This window comes from Epinephelus moara, chromosome 24, assembly GCF_006386435.1.
Source record: "Epinephelus moara isolate mb chromosome 24, YSFRI_EMoa_1.0, whole genome shotgun sequence".
NCBI lineage: Eukaryota > Metazoa > Chordata > Actinopteri > Perciformes > Serranidae > Epinephelus > Epinephelus moara.
The window spans coordinates 45,003,346-45,021,918 of NC_065529.1; the positions used below are offsets into that span (position 1 = coordinate 45,003,346).

Below are 18,573 nucleotides of genomic sequence, written 5' to 3' on the forward strand. Positions count from 1 at the left end.
TAGCTAACATTTAGCCGTGTTACTTACTGATCCATTAGAAAGAAAGCTAGCTGGACATGGGTTTTGAAGCCTCTTTGGTCACGGAGCTCCCTCCATCTCTTGAACGCCTGACTGAGGTTTACTCTTGTTTTTCCTCTTCTTTTATCACTCTCCTTTTTGCTCTTCTTTGCCTCCTCACACAGAGGAGCTTATTTTCTTTTGCTAGGCCGTTTTTCACTTGTCTCCAAACTTTGTCCGTCTGCCATTGTGCTAGTGACTCAACTATCTCATGCCCAACTCCTCATAAGGACCAGCTCCAGTCCCTGATTGGCTGACCAACCAGTTTCGCAATACATGACGCGTTTCCTGCTGTAAAGCAGATTTTTTCTGTGAAATTTCGCCCCCGGTGGCAGAAGCTTATTGCAAAGATTGCAAAGCCACTAAGTAACCTATGTAAACGCTGATAGTCTGATTTTACTGTGGCCACTACCCTGTGCAACCCACATTATTTTCATCATGATTTATTTAGGAAAAGATGCTGTCTGCTGCCTCTTTAATGTTGCGTTTCAACCTGTTCACCCATTGGCGATAAAAACAGTTAATACAGATAAAAAGTTAACAACAAACCCTTTTAATCATAGTTTTGCCAATGCAGGCCTGTTTGTGTATACTTTTTATTTTTCACTTGCCTTTTTATGATTGTTGAAATGTTTTTCCTCAAAAACCTCTGAGTTCTACAAAACTGTTTTAAATTTGTTCAGTGAAAAAAGAAATTTGTTCCAATCTGAAATGTGAACAATGTAAATGAAAAAAAGGGTTTTGTTGAAAAACATGTTCATATACCTGAATGAAAGTGACTCAGATTCATTTCAAACACATTAATACCCAGAACTGGTTACAATATCAACAGTGTAATGATACTTACAGTTGATGTTTACTGCTAGTTTGGTATTTCTGAATTAATTTATGAAATTGATTTTTTCTTTTTAAATATCGTGTGCTACAATTCAATCCACCCCGGTTCATTCCGAAGTTTAATATTGACGTTTGGGCTGTGACTTAAGCATCAGACAATGACAAAAAAAGCCATCCTTTTTACGGCATGATATGCAGCCGGTCACTGTTATTGTGTAATTGCAACCAGCGGCATCAGGAAGAAATGTGGCAGGACAACAACATTAGTTAAGGGGGTAAAGGTCCAAGAGGTGTCGGCAGGGTGGGTGGTGGGTCCAGCAACCACTGACTTATACCTGGGAGGCCGGTGTTCACTTCCTGTATGACTGTAAAGCCAAACTCTGGTATCTCTTTCTAAACCTAAAAACATGCTTCTGATGCCTAAACCCAACCATGTGCGTGTGTTAGCTACAAGGAACCATGTACACTTGTTGTTGAAGGAAAAAAATGTCACATTGCGGTGTTGTCCTGACGTGGTACGTTTATTTTGAAAGAGACTGTATGCAAATTCTACATTTGCTGCGAAAACAGAAGTGTATTTTGAAAACACACAATGCATGTTACAGGCCGAAGTTGACATGGTGCCCCAGAACGTTTACAACAAACGCACCCAGGATACCTTGCAGGTCATATGTCAACATGGAAAGTCCACGACCAAGAGATTATATGTGACGCAGTCGGAGTGAGAATGTGTTGTTTAATCACCCAATTTAGTTTCCCACATTTATGATGGGGCCACTGTAGATTTGCAACTTTTTATAAAACACACCAACTACTCTTGTTTGCATGAACACCTCAACATGTTAACACACACACACACACACACACACACAGGGAGTCCAGGGACATTTGCCACCACACCTCATATAAAGTTTGTGATTTCCTGGAGTCATATTGTTGGTGTCCTGGTCTCTAAGCATTAACTGAGGTAAGCACTACCTGCTGTGAACTACTTGACAGCTTTGAACTGTGTTCTGACTCCACTACACAGGCCTGTCTGTGGTGAATTTTTCTCCTGTGTTTTTTAGGATTGTTCAATGTGATGCTTTTCTACCTGCTGACATTTGATATTTTCACTTCCCTGATTCTCACAGCACAGTTTTAAATCAGTTCAATGGACGAAAAGTAAAATTGTTCTAAACTGAAACAGGGACAGTTCAAAGACATGACTTTATGATTAATCCTATAAAAGGGTATTAATAACAGATGAAGTCATGCTGTTGAGGATCCTGTCTAAAAAAACTAAATATTACTTTGTAATTTTTATTCAGGTTTAACATGAACATTTTATGAGTGTTTGGTAACTGCACAGACTGCAAGAAAACTAAATGGACAATGTTTAAATGAAGACAAGTCTTGTTCTTTTTATTGTCACATTTTATTTGTATGATTTTAAACGTTTCTAATTCAGTTACAATAGTTACTTATTAATTTTTAGTTTTTAATCGGACGATGAATTGAGGACGTCTTTCTTGTGTCACTGTTGTCATTGCGCGGATTAATGCAAGATTATCCATAAGAGCACCGAACTCATAACACCAGCTCTGAATGTGCGACAGTGTCTTGTTCCTTTGAATAATTTGGGAAACTGTTTTGTTTAAACTATCTACCTTTGGCTGTAATGAAGCTCTAGTAATTGTAGAGCTAACACCAGATGTGAGTCTGATGTCTCAGCTTCTGATGTTAGATTATGAAACACAAAGGAAGTATGATTTGTAGACTATGGTTTCAGGGTTTTTTAAAAACTAGACATGAACGGCATTATGGATTTATCACCCTTCCTGTCTTTATCTCCGTTTACTGTCAATGTTATGATGGAAATATAAAGACACACGACTGATAAAAAGTTTTATATCAGCTGTTATAATGATGTTTTTCTTTTGATAAACAATGGCTATTTCATCAAAGATACAAGTGAAATTGTTATGGCCCAAAAAACACAAGATAATTAAGTGATTCAAACTTCAGTTTATTTGATGTCCCCACAGTGTTGCATCACAGAGGAGAACACTGTTGGAACTTAGATGTGAAATTTGTTTTCCAGTCCGAACAGTGTCAGTGACCCTTGATCATTACTGAACTACAACCATGCAACTAGGCTCTAAATAGTTAGTGTGTTTTTCTTCAGGCCCTCTGCAGAGGTTTAAACTGTGATTTGTCAGTCCATAGTGTGTTCCACTGATATTCCAACAGTGCTAACCCCTCTGTTCCTACTGTGAAGTCTGAAGAAGAGCTTTGCTAAACCAACACATTGCCTGGTAATTGTTACAGGCATACTCTTGACAGTGAAACAGGAACCTGTTCCTCTTTAAAGCTGCACACATTTTGATGCTAAGCTCCCTGTTTATTTTTTACAATGACTGCTGATTTTCTCTGTTCTGATTCAGCTGTTGCTCAGAGGGATCTTTGTCTCTTTCTGCCCTTTCAGATTGGTTGATCCGTTGTACAGCAATTCGTTCTCTATATACAAAACAAACCCTTCATACAAAACAACAGCTATTTGTAAAGAGGACTTTCTACAACCTAAAAGTATCAACCTTAAAAATATAGTGTAGTCCTCGAACCCATCTGACTGGACCCGATCAAGCTTTTGTGGCAGGAGATTACAAATTTTTGAATGATGTATGTTGATGAAGAAGTCTCAAACAATAACCCACTAGTTGGTGCTGATACTCTTTGAGATTGTAAAATTGAGAGAGAAGTACAAATAGCCTACATGTTATCATGTTTACTGTTACTCAATTTAAAATGATTTTCTCATAGATTTATTCCATGTTTCTGATTTAGTTTAAGACTGGCTCTAACTATTTAAATATGTTTATAGTTTTCTGTTACATTAGTATTCCAATCTCATGGAGTATTCAAACCTCTGTGTTTTAGTAAGACTAGCAAAATTACCTAAAAAGCATCTTAATATTAATTAGTAAGCATCTTGATGATTTCCCCCTCTTATATCCTCTTTTGCAAATGTACCATTATGAATCAATCTTTCACTTATAGACTACTTCAACTAAAAATGATCAGATACTGTATGTTGCTCTGCCGTCTTTTGGTCAAAGTTTCTCTGATCCTCAGAGAGTTATCCCTAAGCAGGTTTTAAAATCATTTTTGTCTTATATGGTCAATATGGACTACAATATAGGACCCTATCTTACAACTGGCCCAGCACAACTATCACAGCTAGTTTCAGAACAAAACAGTGGTTATTTGCACGGCCAGTGCCCATGTTTTTTAAGTACCAAATGTTCCTGCGCCCATCTGTGTGTCCATGGGCACGTAGTTCTTAAAATAAGGTGTGGTCAGGCGCACTGTTGGCATATTGCTATTTTGAGGCAGTGGAAAGCGATTGTGCTACTGACCAACAAACACCTGGTCTAAAGTCAGAATGGTGCAGTATTTTCCTGCTATATAAATGGCGCATTCTTCAGATAGTAAGATCCGCTTACATAGGAGGGTTCAAAACACACGTACACTCTACTTGTTACACACACAGGGGCATGGATGTGTTGTGAAAGGTTAAAAAAATATATCATTAATAAAGAAAATATTAAAATGATTCTAAACTGTGAACATAGCAGAGATCAGAGCAGAGCTGCTGTCAAACTCCCCATTAAGAGAGACACTACGCACATTTATGAACAAGGAGAAGAGGAACTTAATTATTTTAAAAGCTGAAAGTTTTGTTCTGTTTCTTCTGTCAAGTTTCAAACTACAGCTTTTAGTTTTGCTTCTATAATGTCCCACCATATTTGCTGCAGTGACATCACAGCTCTTACTGCATTACTCTCTGCAGAAAACTGCAAGCTTCTCCAATTGTTGAATCTGCAGTGTTAATATCATTCCATTACGCACCTGAATACAACCTCTCTGCCCCTTTGCTCCTTATTTGTGAACAGATTATGCACCGTTTAACGAGAAAAGTGGAGTTGAAATCCTTGAAATAAGGCCCACTGTCTATAATTGCTGTAAACATCTATTTATGTCTGAAGATTTTTTTTAATCTTTTCTTTTCATTTTCGAAAGATGAACACATCATCTGCCAATGTGACTGTGGTTGTTCGAAAGATGAACACATCATCTGCCAATGTGACTGTGGTTGTACAGTCTCGAGACTCCCTCACCAAAGCTGTGACCAAGAATGTGATTGTTGTGCTTCTCGGGATCTTCATCAACTACATCAATGGAGGCCTCATTCAAACCTTCTGCAAACACCAGGTCTGATATTCATCTGACATGTAGGAACTAATAATGAATTACTGAGGAAGATATCAGCCGCTATGTATATATAGAAATATGTATATGTGTGTATGTATATATATATATATATATATATATATATATATATTTATTTAGATACATATATATAGATAATAGATATAGATATAGATAGATAAAAGAAAAAGAAACATCATGCTCATATTCTTTACTGTGTGGGATTATTTTTGCTTTGTTTTGTCCTAACCAATCAGGAGCAGGTGACGTATCCATCACACCACTGTTCTAATTATAAAAACAAAGAACATTTCAAACACTGACTTATCACACAATACAAACACTTTCCCAATGGCAACAGGCCTGAACAGGCAATAAAACTGAAAAACATCTATTGCTCTTTAAGCCAAAATACAGTTTGCTTTGTCCTCATCCAGATCATAGGCATGTGTGGGTGATGCTGTCAAAGGTACGTTAACAATTTGGATGTTTTTCAATTCACAAATCCTACAACAGTAGAGCAACGCCAACACACCATCTTCATCTTTTACAAAACACCCTCTCTGTTGCTGTTTTATCTGACCTGGAAGCCGTGGGACTTTCTGCTTGGGAGTTTCATTTGCAGTCCCTACAGTGTGACTGACTCACACGCCAATCAGCTCATTGAGCTTTATCTTGTAAACTGTGCATGGCCAAAAGCTTCCAGAAGGAATTTTTGCTTGTTAACTTTGGCTCCATATTATGTACATCAATCTATCCTGCACATTGCAGTGTGTGCCGGGTGGCAGGCAGGGGCGGAAACCCAGGCGTGCTGCCCCCTAGCATCCAAGACTGACTCCAGGGATGTGGAACATCATTTATCTGGCAGGGAAGGAAGCAAAGCTGGTTGGGCTCACCTCTACACACGGCACTGTGTGTAGCACTTTTGAAACTTTTCTGGGGTTGACCAGAGTGAGAGGCACCAAGTGGGCGTGGAAAAACTCACAAGCCCCCAACTTAACACTGATGTGTTGGAGTTCTCCCCAGGAAACGAGAGGGTCACCTCAATGTGACTGTGAGTTGCTGAGAATAGGTCTCAGACTGTTGTCTGTGCCTGTGCACCAAACAGCAATTTGGACCACCTGACCCGTAGTTGGTATCGAACACCATCGGCCAAAAATCAATGATCCACTTTGTGGTTGTATCATCAGATCTGCTGCTGTATGTCTTGGACACTAAGGTGAAGAAAGGAGCAGAGCTGTAAACTGATCATCAACTGGTAGTGAGTTGGATCAGATGGCGGGGGGCTGCCAGATAGACCTGGTAAACACAAATGTGTAGAGAGGGTGAACTGGGAATGTCTGTCCAGGGGAGGTTTGGGACATAGAATCTGAGTGGTCCATGTTCAAAGTCTCCATTGTGGAGGTCGTAGTAGGGCCAAGGAACTCCTGAACCCAACCATCCCATCCTCTGTGGAGGACGCAACGTCTGAAGACTCGGGGGAACTCTGGTCCATATCCCAGGCAGAGGTCACTGAGGTAGTTGAAAAGATCCTCGGTGGCAAGGCTCCAGGTGTGGATAATATTCGTCCTGAGATGCTGAAGGCTCTGGACATTGATTGGCTGTCTTGGCTGACACACTTTTTCAGTGTTGCCTGAAGGTCAGGTAGGCCTGTGGAGTGGCAGGCCGGGGTAGTGGTCCCCATTTTTTTTTAAAAAAAAGGGGGGCCGGAGGGTGTACAACAATTATCAGGGTAACACACTGCTCAGCCTCCCTGGGAAAGTCTACTCCAGGGTGCTGAAAAGGAGGCTCTGACCGATTGTCAAACCTCACATTCTGAAGGAGCAATGTGGATTCAGTCCTGGCCGTGAAACAGTGAACCAGGTTGCTGGAAGGGTAATGGGAGTTTGCCCGTCCACTCTACATGTGATCTGTGGACGTGGAAAAGGCTTATGACAGTGTCCCCCTGGGAGTCCTGTAGGGGGTACTGCATGTTTACAGGGTACCGGGGTTGTGTCACAAGTAGGGTTGGGTATCGTTAAGATTTTTCGGGTTCGGTTCTGCCTATCGATTCCAGTTCTTATTGGTTCCACAAAACATGAAAAAATTAGGGCAAATGTTTGCATAACAAACAAAAAAAACATTTATTTTTATGTAAAGAACATCTCAGTAGTAATTTGCATAATATTCAAACTGCATTCCAAATTCCATCAGATGTAAGGACGGGGAGTCGATGATGGCGGACAATTTAGTCTCGAAGAAATCAAAGAATGCGCCAATATTGCAACACTTTGGCTTTGAGCCACACAAAGGAGGCAACCCTTGTTTGCACTGATTGAGTAAGCTAAACCTGCAAATTTATTTGTAAGGAATAAAAGAAACAACGTGTTACATTGGACAGGTTGTCCCTGTAGGGTGGGGTGTATTTAGGATTTAGGACCTCCAGCATTTCTCTGCAATTAAATATTAAATCAGTTAGCCTACCCAATCACCATTTAAAAATACCCTAATTATTCTTTAAAAGTTTATTTTAAAAAGTCCTACATTAAATCATTTTCAAACACTGCAGGGCATAGGCCTACCTAAATTCGGGACCGAAATAGGAAAAGAAACTTTGGGTACCCAAAACCGTCACGTTCTCGTCTCGACGTTCAGTTCCCAACGCTAGTTACAAGCCACCTGGTCCCTGTACAACCAACGTAAGAGCTGTATCTGCATATGAGATGGATAGGCAGCTTGGTGCCGCATCAACAGTGATGAAGTATTTCTAGGAGGAGGGAGGTCTGAAGTTCCTTGTTCAGCCTGCTGCCTCCTTGACCCAGCCCTGGATAAACAGATGAAAGTGGATGCAGCAGCTGAGCTGGGGGACTGATGTACCAGACAAGCAGAACCATTAATATGTTGTTACGATGAAATCACAATGTTATTGTGTTCAGGTATTAAGCAGCTAGCTAAGTAAGGTCGCTGTTGAACACAAATGACTGACAACTGGCACAAGTATTTGAAATGCCCGATAAAACATGAGCATGGTCTCCCTGTTTCAAACTTAAAGCTCTAGGTTTTTTAAAATAGTTTTCCCCCTCATTTGTGCTTTTCTTCCCACCTTCCAGATCTTCTACATAAATCCTCGGTACATCCTTTTCATCCACCTGGTGGTCAACGACACGATCCAATTGACGCTAACCATCATCCTGTTTGTCATCAGCTACGTTCTCCACAAAATAAATGTCTCCATCTGCTGCATCTTCATCCTGATTGCTATTTTCACCACTGCAAACACCCCTCTGAACCTGGCCTGCATGGCAGTGGAGTGCTTCATCGCCATCTGTCTTCCCCTTCGCCACCCGCATATCTGTACAGTCAAGAGGACACTGATGTTGATCGGTTTAATCTGGGCAACAAGTGTGTTGTCTGCTCTTCCTGATCTCTTCTTCACTTTGGCCACAGAACCACAGGACTTCTTTCATTCCAGAGTCTTCTGTGTTCCACAAACTGTCTTCCCAAACCCCCTCATCATCAAGAAGAGAGATATCTTGTACTCAGTTTTTCTAGTTCTGGTTTGGGTCACTATCTTTTACACTTACTTCAGAATTCTGTTCACTGCAAAAACAGCTAGCAAAGATGTTACAAAGGCCAGAAACACAATCATCCTCCATGGATTTCAGCTGCTGCTTTGTATGGTAACAATCCTCCATGGATTTCAGCTGCTGCTTTGTATGGTAACATATGTGGCCCCCCAGATCAAACAGGCTGTGCTGCAAGCGTTCCCTAAGAATTATTCAGACTCCCTGTTCGCTTGTTATATTATTATACAGGTCCTGCCGCGATCTATTAGTCCCATCATCTATGGCATACGAGACAAGACTTTCAGGAGGTATCTGAAAAGGTATGTGTTGTGGAAAATAACCCCACAGTAAGAATCAGCTCCTGGAGTATATTTCAGGAAATGCTAATCATAGTTTTGCTGATGCAGGCCTGTTTGTGTATACTTTTTATTTTTCACTTGCCATTTGATGAGGGTTGAAATGTTTTTCCTCAAAAACCTGAGTCCAGTGCGTCGGTGGCTTAGTGGATAGAGCAGGCGCCCCATGTACAAGGCTGTTGCCGCAGCGGCCCAGGTTCAACTCCAGCCTGTGGCCCTTTGCTGCATGTCATTACCCCTCTCTCTCCATCCCCTTCACGCATAACTGTCCTATCTATAAAGGCAAAAATGCCCCAAAAATATCTTTAAAAAATTAAAAAAAAAAAAAACCCTGAGTCCTACAAAACTGTATTAAATTTGTTCAATGAAAAAAGAAATGTGTTCCAATCTGAAATGTGAACAATGTAAATGAAAAAAGGGTCCTGTTGAAAAACATGTTCATATACCTGAAAGTAAAATGACTCAGATTCTGCACTTGTATCACATTTTTTGTAAAAAATTTTAAACACATTAATACCCAAGCTGGTTACAATATCAACACAGTGTAATGATACTTAAGTGCAACACACACTGCCGCCGGCGCGGCGCGGCGCGGCGCTGTGGACGTCAATTGCCTCCCCCCAACACACATTGGCAGTGGCACGCAGCGGCGCGCAGCGGCATCATCGACACTATAGTATATTTCCCACCCCAGCCCGCTAGGTGGCTGTACCTACACTAGTTGCCAACGGTTGCCAACTGCTAGTAACGGAAGAAGAAGAGGAAAAACTCTAAGGCAACAACAACTTGGATTTCACAGGTGAGTTTCTTATCAAAATCGTCTTATTAAAAATTTGAAAAACTTAACGTTAAGCATCCAGATACCCCTTTGAAAGCTGCAACCGGAGTTGATACTACGGCGGCCGAGATGTACATAAAAGGCTTTACTCGCAGCGCCGGCTGCGCTGGAAATAGAGCAGTGGGCTGAAGGAGAGTGTCGGCCGGTGCCGGTGTGGGTTTGTTCATAGAATATAATGGAGGCGCGCGGCGTATGGCCACGGTATGTGTTGCACCTTACAGTTGATGTTTACTGCTAGTTTGGTATTTCTGAATGAATTTCTGAAATTGATTTTTTGTTTTTTTAATATTGTCTACTACAATTTAATCCAAGCCAGTCTCATTGCAAAATTAAATACCGACGCCTGGGCTGTGACTTAAGCATTAGACATCGACAAAAAAGCCATACTTTTACAGCGGCTAGAGGCCGGTCGCCGATACTGTGTCAAATCACACTTGTAATTGTAGACACAAATACACACACCTATCTACGACATGTGTGTATCTAACACCTCAACAAACATACACACACTGCTGAATCCTAAACACACCCCATATAAAGTCCGAGATTTACTGGAGCCCTTTTGTTGGTGTCCATGTCTCAATGCATTAACTAAGGTAAGTACCATCTGCTGCACACTGTAGTCAAATATCCAAAAATGTCACATTAAGTATTCCAAACTCTGACACTGAAATGTTGTTGTCAGTTAATTCATTTTCCTTTAACTGTAAAACTGATACTGTTTATCATCAGGCAGTCACCAGCTCTGTTGTTGGTTACATTTACATAGGTCTGTTTGTGATGACTTTTGCATTAATGTCAATTCCGGTGAGTAAAATATTGATTTTTATATTTTAGACTGATGCTTTGATCTTCTGCCTGAGGTGAGTTATTCTGTCTCTCATGCTGTTAATCATAAAATATCTGTGTGCAGAATTAATCNATTCCGGTGAGTAAAATATTGATTTTTATATTTTAGACTGATGCTTTGATCTTCTGCCTGAGGTGAGTTATTCTGTCTCTCATGCTGTTAATCATAAAATATCTGTGTGCAGAATTAATCTTCTCTGACATGAACTCACCACACAGTTTCTCCAGATGATTAAGTTGATTAAAAAACACAAGATGTGGTATCAATGGAAGATGTTAAGACTATTTTCAAAGCCTGTTATTTTTTACAGTCTATGTGCAACATTACTCGTTTCACATTTATCATTATTCAGTGCAGGAAGAGCTGGGGGAAATATTCAGATGGTTTACTTAGGTCAAAGTACTAACACCACACTGTACAAATACTCTGTTAGAAGTAGAAGTCCTGCACTGGAAATGTTGCTCAAGTAAAAGTAAGTATAATAATAAAAAAGTACTTAAGTATTAAGAGTAAAAGTACTCAATGCAGAAAAGTATCTCCTGTGACTCTTACGTTATCATATATTACGCTACATCATTAGATGATTATGATTCATGCTTTTTAGTCAATCTGAAAATAGGATTTTACTGTTGTTGGCTGAGGTGGAGCTCATTTTTAAATATCAAATATTGATTATTGTAATTATGGATTCATCCGCTGATTTTTTCCTCCATTAATCAACTGATTGGTTTGTAAAAATTCAGGAAATAATGAGAAATGACATAACAATGACCCGGAGCCAAACATTACAACTTCACAATAATTTTTTTGTCCGACCAACAGTCCAAACCTCAACATTATTACTAATATATTACAATTATTAACATTATTCAACAGAAAAGCAACAAATCTTCACAACCATGAAATTGTTATAAATGATAAATGATTTTAAACATAAAATAGTTGCCAGTTAATTTTCTGTCAACCAACTAATTGATTAATGGACTAATCATTATAACTAAATATCATATTTTATAAACTCTTTGAATGTTTTCTGCAAGAATTTTTTTTGTACAGTAACTAAAGATAACAGATAAATGTAGTGGAGTAAAAAGTACCATTTTCCCTTCTAATTGAAGTATAAAGCACTATGAAAAGAAAAAACTGAGAAAAGATGAGAGGCTTTGATGGTTAGTTAGAGAGTAAGTTATCTTCTACCTTCTGCTTACAAGTGGTGAATTTACAGCTCACAGCAACTTAATATGATACAGTCTCTGGCTTTTGTTTGATATCAAGTGTTTGCAAAAAATATTGTTGCACATTTTCATTCTGTCGTCAGGTGAAACTACTACTGCTCAGGGAGAATCACCACAATTGTAAGATTTTTTACTTTTCACTCTTTTACTCACAGATTGTTTTTCCTGAATGTGTAATATTTCCAGGCAAATGACCTACATATGTCTGCTATCAAAAACCACTTGAAGTTTTTTGACAGAGAAAACAAGTCGTGAGGAATTAAACAAATCTTCACAACCATGAAATTGTTATAAATGACAAATGATTTTAAACATAAAATAGTTACCAGTTAATTTTCTGTCAACCAACTAATTGATTAATGGACTAATCATTATAACTAAATATCATATTTTATAAACTCTTTGAATGTTTTCTGAAAAAAAAAAAAAAAAAGTAAAGTAACTAAAGATAACAGATAAATGTAGTGGAGTAAAAAGTACCATTTTCCCTTCTAATTGTAGTATAAAGCAGTATGAAAAGAAAAAACTGAGAAAAGATGAGAGGCTTTGATGGTCAGGCTTAGACAGTGAATTAGTTAGAGAGTAAATTTTCACAGCAACTTAATATGATACAGTCTCTGGCTTTTGTTTGATATCAAGTGTTTGCCAAAAATATTGTTGCACATTTTCATTTTGTCGTCAGGTGAAACTACTACTGCTCAGGGAGAATCACCACAATTGTAAGATTTTTTACTTTTCACTCTTTTACTCACAGATTGTTTTACCTGAATGTGTAATATTTCCAGGCAAATGACCTACATATGTCTGCTATCAAAAACCACTTGAAGTTTTTTTGGAGTGCTAGAAAAAGTCGTGAGGAATTAGACCAAAAGTGGATGCTGTCCAATGTTACAAATAAAGTGCATGTGAGTCTTAATTGTAAGAGTGTCAGTTATGTTTGTAACACAGCTTAAAAAAAATTTCATTGGATGTGTTGACATTGGAGTGATTACTGACACCACTTGGTTGTCTGTAACAGAAACTTAACCTAAACATAACTCTTTAGGTGTTGACTTCAGCTGCTTCCTCTATTCAAAAGCATTTGTCTTATGTTCTGTTAGGTTAAACTTTGGCTTTCAAGAGATGAATGAGTCATCTGCCAATGTGACAGGTCGGTATGCAGACTCCTTCTCTAAAGCTGTGACCAAGAATGTGATTGTTGTGGTTCTCGGGATCTCCATCAACTACATCAATGCGAGCCTCATTCACACCTTCTGCAAACACCAGGTCTGATATTCCCTTAATGCCATGCTACCAGCGATAAGTAATTTCTTTTAGATTTGAGGTAGAAAATAATATTTACATCATCATCAGCTCTACAGGAACCACAGAAGACTAAAACTGTGGATGTAGGATTTGTGACATCACCCGGTCTGCCTGTTGGACCTGGAAGTGCATTGATGAAAGCTAACTAGCCATCCTTAAGCATTTAAACAAAAACGCATACAGTTAAACATTAGGGATGATTCTCAACAAGTACAAATAGAACAAAGTTCAAGTAGAGCTACAGTCCGTCACTGAGTGGAGTCACATTGCAATATCAAAGTATATTCAACACAGAAAGCAGCACGTCTTTAATCCAAAACATTCACTCTTTGACCTTTGTAGCGGTGACAATCTAATCCTTGTCTACATATAGAAAACTATGCAGAAGAATGTTGAGCTCTGTGGCAGGAAAGAACGCTTTCTTGGACACACAACGCCACCAGGTAGAGTGCACTGAGTGCACTGTGGCCAATTAATTAACCTAGAAATAACATGCAGCATCGACCAATCATTTGGTTGACGAGTAGGTAGAATTTCCATTGACCAAGATTTTTACGAAAATTTAAGTTTGTGACCATTAGTTTCGAGCCCTGCTTTTCAGCCTGCGCAAAGTTGATATGACACAACAAAAAAACATCAGCCATTGCCATCGGTGAATTCCATCTTATTTGCTGATAGGTCGATGGCAGTTACCAAGACGAATATCAGCGGATATTACCAATGTTCAGCCGATAAATCTGTGCATCCCTATTTCAAATCATGTGCAGCATGGTGCAGCATGGGAAACAGTCACAATTTTTTCCAGTCCGCCTAAATAAGTGAATAAAATTTGTCGCTAGTCGTTTTATTAGAAATAACTTCAACTGCTGAAAAGTCATAAACGAGGGGAGGTGAAAAGAGTCCGTATTTGATGACCTGGGAATGAGAATAGGCTGCAACTGCTGTGACAATAGTTAGTTACCGTCACAGTTACTGTGCAGCTGTGTGCACAACGTGAAAAAATCGTGTGGCCATGCATGTAAATTTGATCAGCACAGGATCTGCTATATTGGAGACTGACTGGCTCGTCACCAGTCATGGCCAATCAAGCTTTAAATTGGACGATTCCGGTCACCAGCTGAACAATGGGTACACCTCTAGTTGTGACAGCAGCTGGAAAGAAAAAAATGAATGAGACTCATCTGTTTGTTGTTTCCTTGATCTGGGACACTGTTTGTCTGCTGACAAGTTAGCCAGCCCTGCAAAGCCAGTTAAAATACTGAGATCTCAAAGCTTGGCAATAGGTGGAAAAGTCAACATCCAGATAATGTGTCCAGATATAAATCACGTTAATACCAACCATAAATGGGCCAAAAGTTACCACGAACATCAATGTAATATTTGATGAGGTCAACCCTGAAACAATCTCCCCTCTGTTTTTAAACCTTTCCTACCCTTGCAAATACTGTGGTTCCACCCATCCAGGTATTCTACATGAATCCACGCTACATCCTTTTTATTCACCTGGTGGTCAACGACATGATCCAAGTGATACTGACTGTCATCCTGTTTGTCATCAGCTATACCATCTACAAAATAAATGTCTCCATCTGCTGCATCTTCATCCTGATTGCTCTTTTCACCACTGAAAACACCCCTCTGAACCTGGCCTGCATGGCGGTGGAGTGCTACATCGCCATCTGTCTCCCCCTTCGCCACGTGCAGCTCTGTACAGTCAAGAGAACCTTGATGCTGATTGGTTTAATCTGGGCTACTAGCACGTTGTCTGTTATCTCTGATCTCTTCATCACTTTGGCCACAGAGCCACTGGACTTCTTTCTCTCCAGAGTCTTCTGCCTCAGACAAACTGTCTTTCCAAATCCCCTCATCATCAAGAAGAGAGATATCACATATTCAGCGTTTCTAGTTGTGGTTTGGGTCACTATCTTTTACACTTACTTCAGAATTCTGTTCACTGCACAAACAGCTGGCAAAGATGCTACAAAGGCCAGGAACACAATCATCCTCCATGGATTTCAGCTGCTGCTTTGTATGGTAACATATGTGGCCCCCCAGATCAAACAGGCTCTGCTGCAAGCGTTCCCTAAGAATTATTCAGACTCCCTGTTCGCTTGTTACATTATTGTACAGGTCCTGCCGCGATCTATTAGTCCCATCATCTATGGCATACGAGACAAGACCTTCAGGAGATATCTGAAAAGGTATGTGTTGTGGAAAATCACCCCACAGAAAGAATCAGCTCCTGGAGAATAATGTGAAAATGCTGAAAACTTTACTTGGAGTCAGATCCTAAAACTGATGAGTTCTTTGACTTTACTCTGTTCAAATTAGAAACTACACGTTTGGTCGAAATTTAATTTCCAAGACTGAATTGTAATTTTTTGTGTACAGAATAAAAATATGGCAAAACAGTTCATTAACTAATGCTTAGGGTTGGGCCGGTGTACAAACGGTCAATGCCATACCCTGTACCAGACAGGTATAACGAATTTTATCAGATGTCCCTCTTGACTCACTAAAATCTCCTCAGAAGAACATTTTGACAGACGACTAGTATCTGATGATTGCAAAGCTTCACACTCGGCAGTAAACTGCACACAGCTGGTCAGGCACTAGTGGCTCTGTTAGTTTGTTTAGAAACACAATATCATATTCATCACGTTGTCATTGTTGCTTACTACCAATGCAGTATGAGATTTAGTACTGTGACCCCATCAGCACAGGTTGCAAATGTAGGCAACGTAATTTGCTGAAACGTGCCATGATATAAAATGAAAGTCTCAGTCTTAATGTTGCGTTTCAACCGGTTCACCCATTGCCGATAAAAATAGTTAATACAGATAAAAAGTTAACAACAAATCCTTTTAATCATAGTTTTGCTAATGCAGGCCTGTTTGTGTATACTTTTTATTTTTCACTTGCCTTTTTATGATTGTTGAAATGTTTTTCCTCAAAAACCTCTGAGTCCTACAAAACTGTTTTAAATTTGTTCAGTGAAAAAAGAAATTTGTCCCAATCTGAAATGTGAACAATGTAAATGAAAAAAAGGGTTTGTTGAAAAACATGTTCATATACCTGAATGAAAGTGACTTAGATTCATTTAAACACATTAATACCCAGAACTGGTTACAATATCAACACAGTGTAATGATACTTACAGTTGATGTTTACTGCTAGTTTGGTATTTCTGAATTAATTTATGAAATTGATTTTTTCTTTTTAAATATTGTGTGCTAAAATTCAATCCAAGCCAGTCTCATTGCGAAATTGAATACCGAGGCCTGGGCTGTGACTTAAGCATTAGACAACCACAAAAAAAGCCATCCTTTTACATATCCATGATAAGAGGCCAGTCACCGTTACTGCAGCGCCCAGCAGCGGAGGCAGTTTTCAATCGGCGCACCCATGTTAACCTATCTGACTGTCCACACAGGCCGCTAAGCAGAGCGGAGTGCCCGCGAAGGCTTGCGCACTACAGCTCTTCAGTTTGGCGTCTGGTCTATTTTTCAAGCGAGCCACGAGCGTTTCTGTCAAACTGGATAGAGCGGATCGTACCAAACAGGAAGTCGGACACAGAAAAGACGAGAGAATGCAAAACACACCATGCATGTTAGAGGCCGAAGTTGACAAATGCACCCAGGGTACCTTGCAGGTCATATGTCAACATGGAAAGTCAATGACCCAAAGTTGATATGTGACACAGTCGGAGTGAGAATGTGCTGTTTAATCACCCAATCGTGTCCCCGATATGTTGAATATTAAACATGTCAAAGCTGTGTTTGTTTATTGAAGCTGACACTTTTACATTTAGTTTCCCACATTTATGATGGGGCCACTGTAGATCTGCAACTTTTTATAAAACACACCAACTAACCAACCAACACACACACACACAGGGAGTCCAGGGACATTTGCCACCACACCTCATATAAAGTTTGTGATTTCCTGGAGTCATATTGTTGGTGTCCTGGTCTCTAAGCATTAACTGAGGTAAGCACTACCTGCTGTGAACTACTTGACAGCTTTGAACTGTGTTCTGACTCCACTACACAGGCCTGTCTGTGGTGAATTTTTCTCCTGTGTTTTTTAGGATTGTTCAATGTGATGCTTTTCTACCTGCTGACATTTGATATTTTTACTTCCCTGATTCTCACAGCACAGTTTTAAATCAGTTCAATGGACGAAAAGTAAAATTGTTCTAAACTGAAACAGGGACAGTTCAAAGACATGACTTTATGATTAATCCTATAAAAGGGTATTAATAACAGATGAAGTCATGCTGTTGAGGATCCTGTCTAAAAAAACTAAATATTACTTTGTAATTTTTATTCAGGTTTAACATGAACATTTTATGAGTGTTTGGTAACTGCACAGACTGCAAGAAAACTAAATGGACAATGTTTAAATGAAGACAAGTCTTGTTCTTTTTATTGTCACATTTTATTTGTATGATTTTAAACGTTTCTAATTCAGTTACAATAGTTACTTATTAATTTTTAGTTTTTAATCGGACGATGAATTGAGGACGTCTTTCTTGTGTCACTGTTGTCATTGCGCGGATTAATGCAAGATTATCCATAAGAGCACCGAACTCATAACACCAGCTCTGAATGTGCGACAGTGTCTTGTTCCTTTGAATAATTTGGGAAAATATTTTGTTTAAACTATCTACCTTTGGCTGTAATGAAGCTCGTAATTGTAGTGCTAACACCAGATGTGAGTCTGATGTCTCAGCTTCTGATGTTAGATTATGAAACACAAAGGAAGTATGATTTGTAAACTATAGTTTCAGGGGTTTTTAAAAACTAGACATGAACGGCATTATGGATTTATCACCCTTCCTGTCTATATCTCTGTTTACTGTCAATGTTGTTGATGGAAATATAAAGACACACGACTGATAAAATGTTATATATCAGCTGTTATAATGATGTTTTTCTTTTGAAAAGCAATGGATATTTCATCAAAGATACAAGTGAAATTGTTATGGCCTAAAGAAAAGATGATAAGTATATATTTCAAACTTCAATTTAGTTAATGTCCCTACAGTGTTGCATGACAGAGAATACTGTTGGAACTTAGATGTGAAATTTGTTTTCCAGTCCGGAAAAGCTTCAGTGACCCTTGACCATTACTGAACCACAACGATGCAACTGGGCTCTAAATACTGAGTTAGTCTATTTTTCTTTGGCCCCTTTGCAGTCCACTCAGTGGTTAAAGAGGTTTACACTGTGATTTATCAGTCCATAGTTTGCTCAGGTGATATTCCATCAATACTAACCCTAGACCAGGAGAGGCA

General features: G+C 39.2%; 2 protein-coding genes across 2 annotated transcripts; both read left to right on the plus strand.

Annotated features, from left to right (window-relative positions):
- Window positions 1–4,998: 4,998 nt before the first annotated feature.
- On the plus strand, window positions 4,999–9,041 carry LOC126385705 (odorant receptor 131-2-like). Its single transcript, XM_050037586.1, has 2 exons — window positions 4,999–5,148; window positions 8,235–9,041. Exons 1-2 carry the CDS (start codon window positions 4,999–5,001, stop codon window positions 9,039–9,041), a joined length of 957 nt encoding a protein of 318 aa, XP_049893543.1.
- A 4,050-nt stretch (window positions 9,042–13,091) lies between these two features.
- LOC126385933 (odorant receptor 131-2-like) lies at window positions 13,092–15,527 on the plus strand. Its single transcript, XM_050037977.1, has 2 exons — window positions 13,092–13,235; window positions 14,739–15,527. Exons 1-2 carry the CDS (start codon window positions 13,092–13,094, stop codon window positions 15,525–15,527), a joined length of 933 nt encoding a protein of 310 aa, XP_049893934.1.
- The last annotated feature ends 3,046 nt before the right edge of the window (window positions 15,528–18,573 follow it).

Bases quoted from the DNA above. Each gene is read 5' to 3' on its own strand.
- LOC126385933 (XM_050037977.1), top strand. From the start codon at position 13,092: ATGAATGAGTCATCTGCCAATGTGACAGGTCGGTATGCAGACTCCTTC. The intron at 13,236-14,738 runs GTCTGATATTCC...CCACCCATCCAG, and splicing joins ACACCTTCTGCAAACACCAG to GTATTCTACATGAATCCACG.
- LOC126385705 (XM_050037586.1), top strand. From the start codon at position 4,999: ATGAACACATCATCTGCCAATGTGACTGTGGTTGTACAGTCTCGAGAC. The intron at 5,149-8,234 runs GTCTGATATTCA...CCCACCTTCCAG, and splicing joins AAACCTTCTGCAAACACCAG to ATCTTCTACATAAATCCTCG.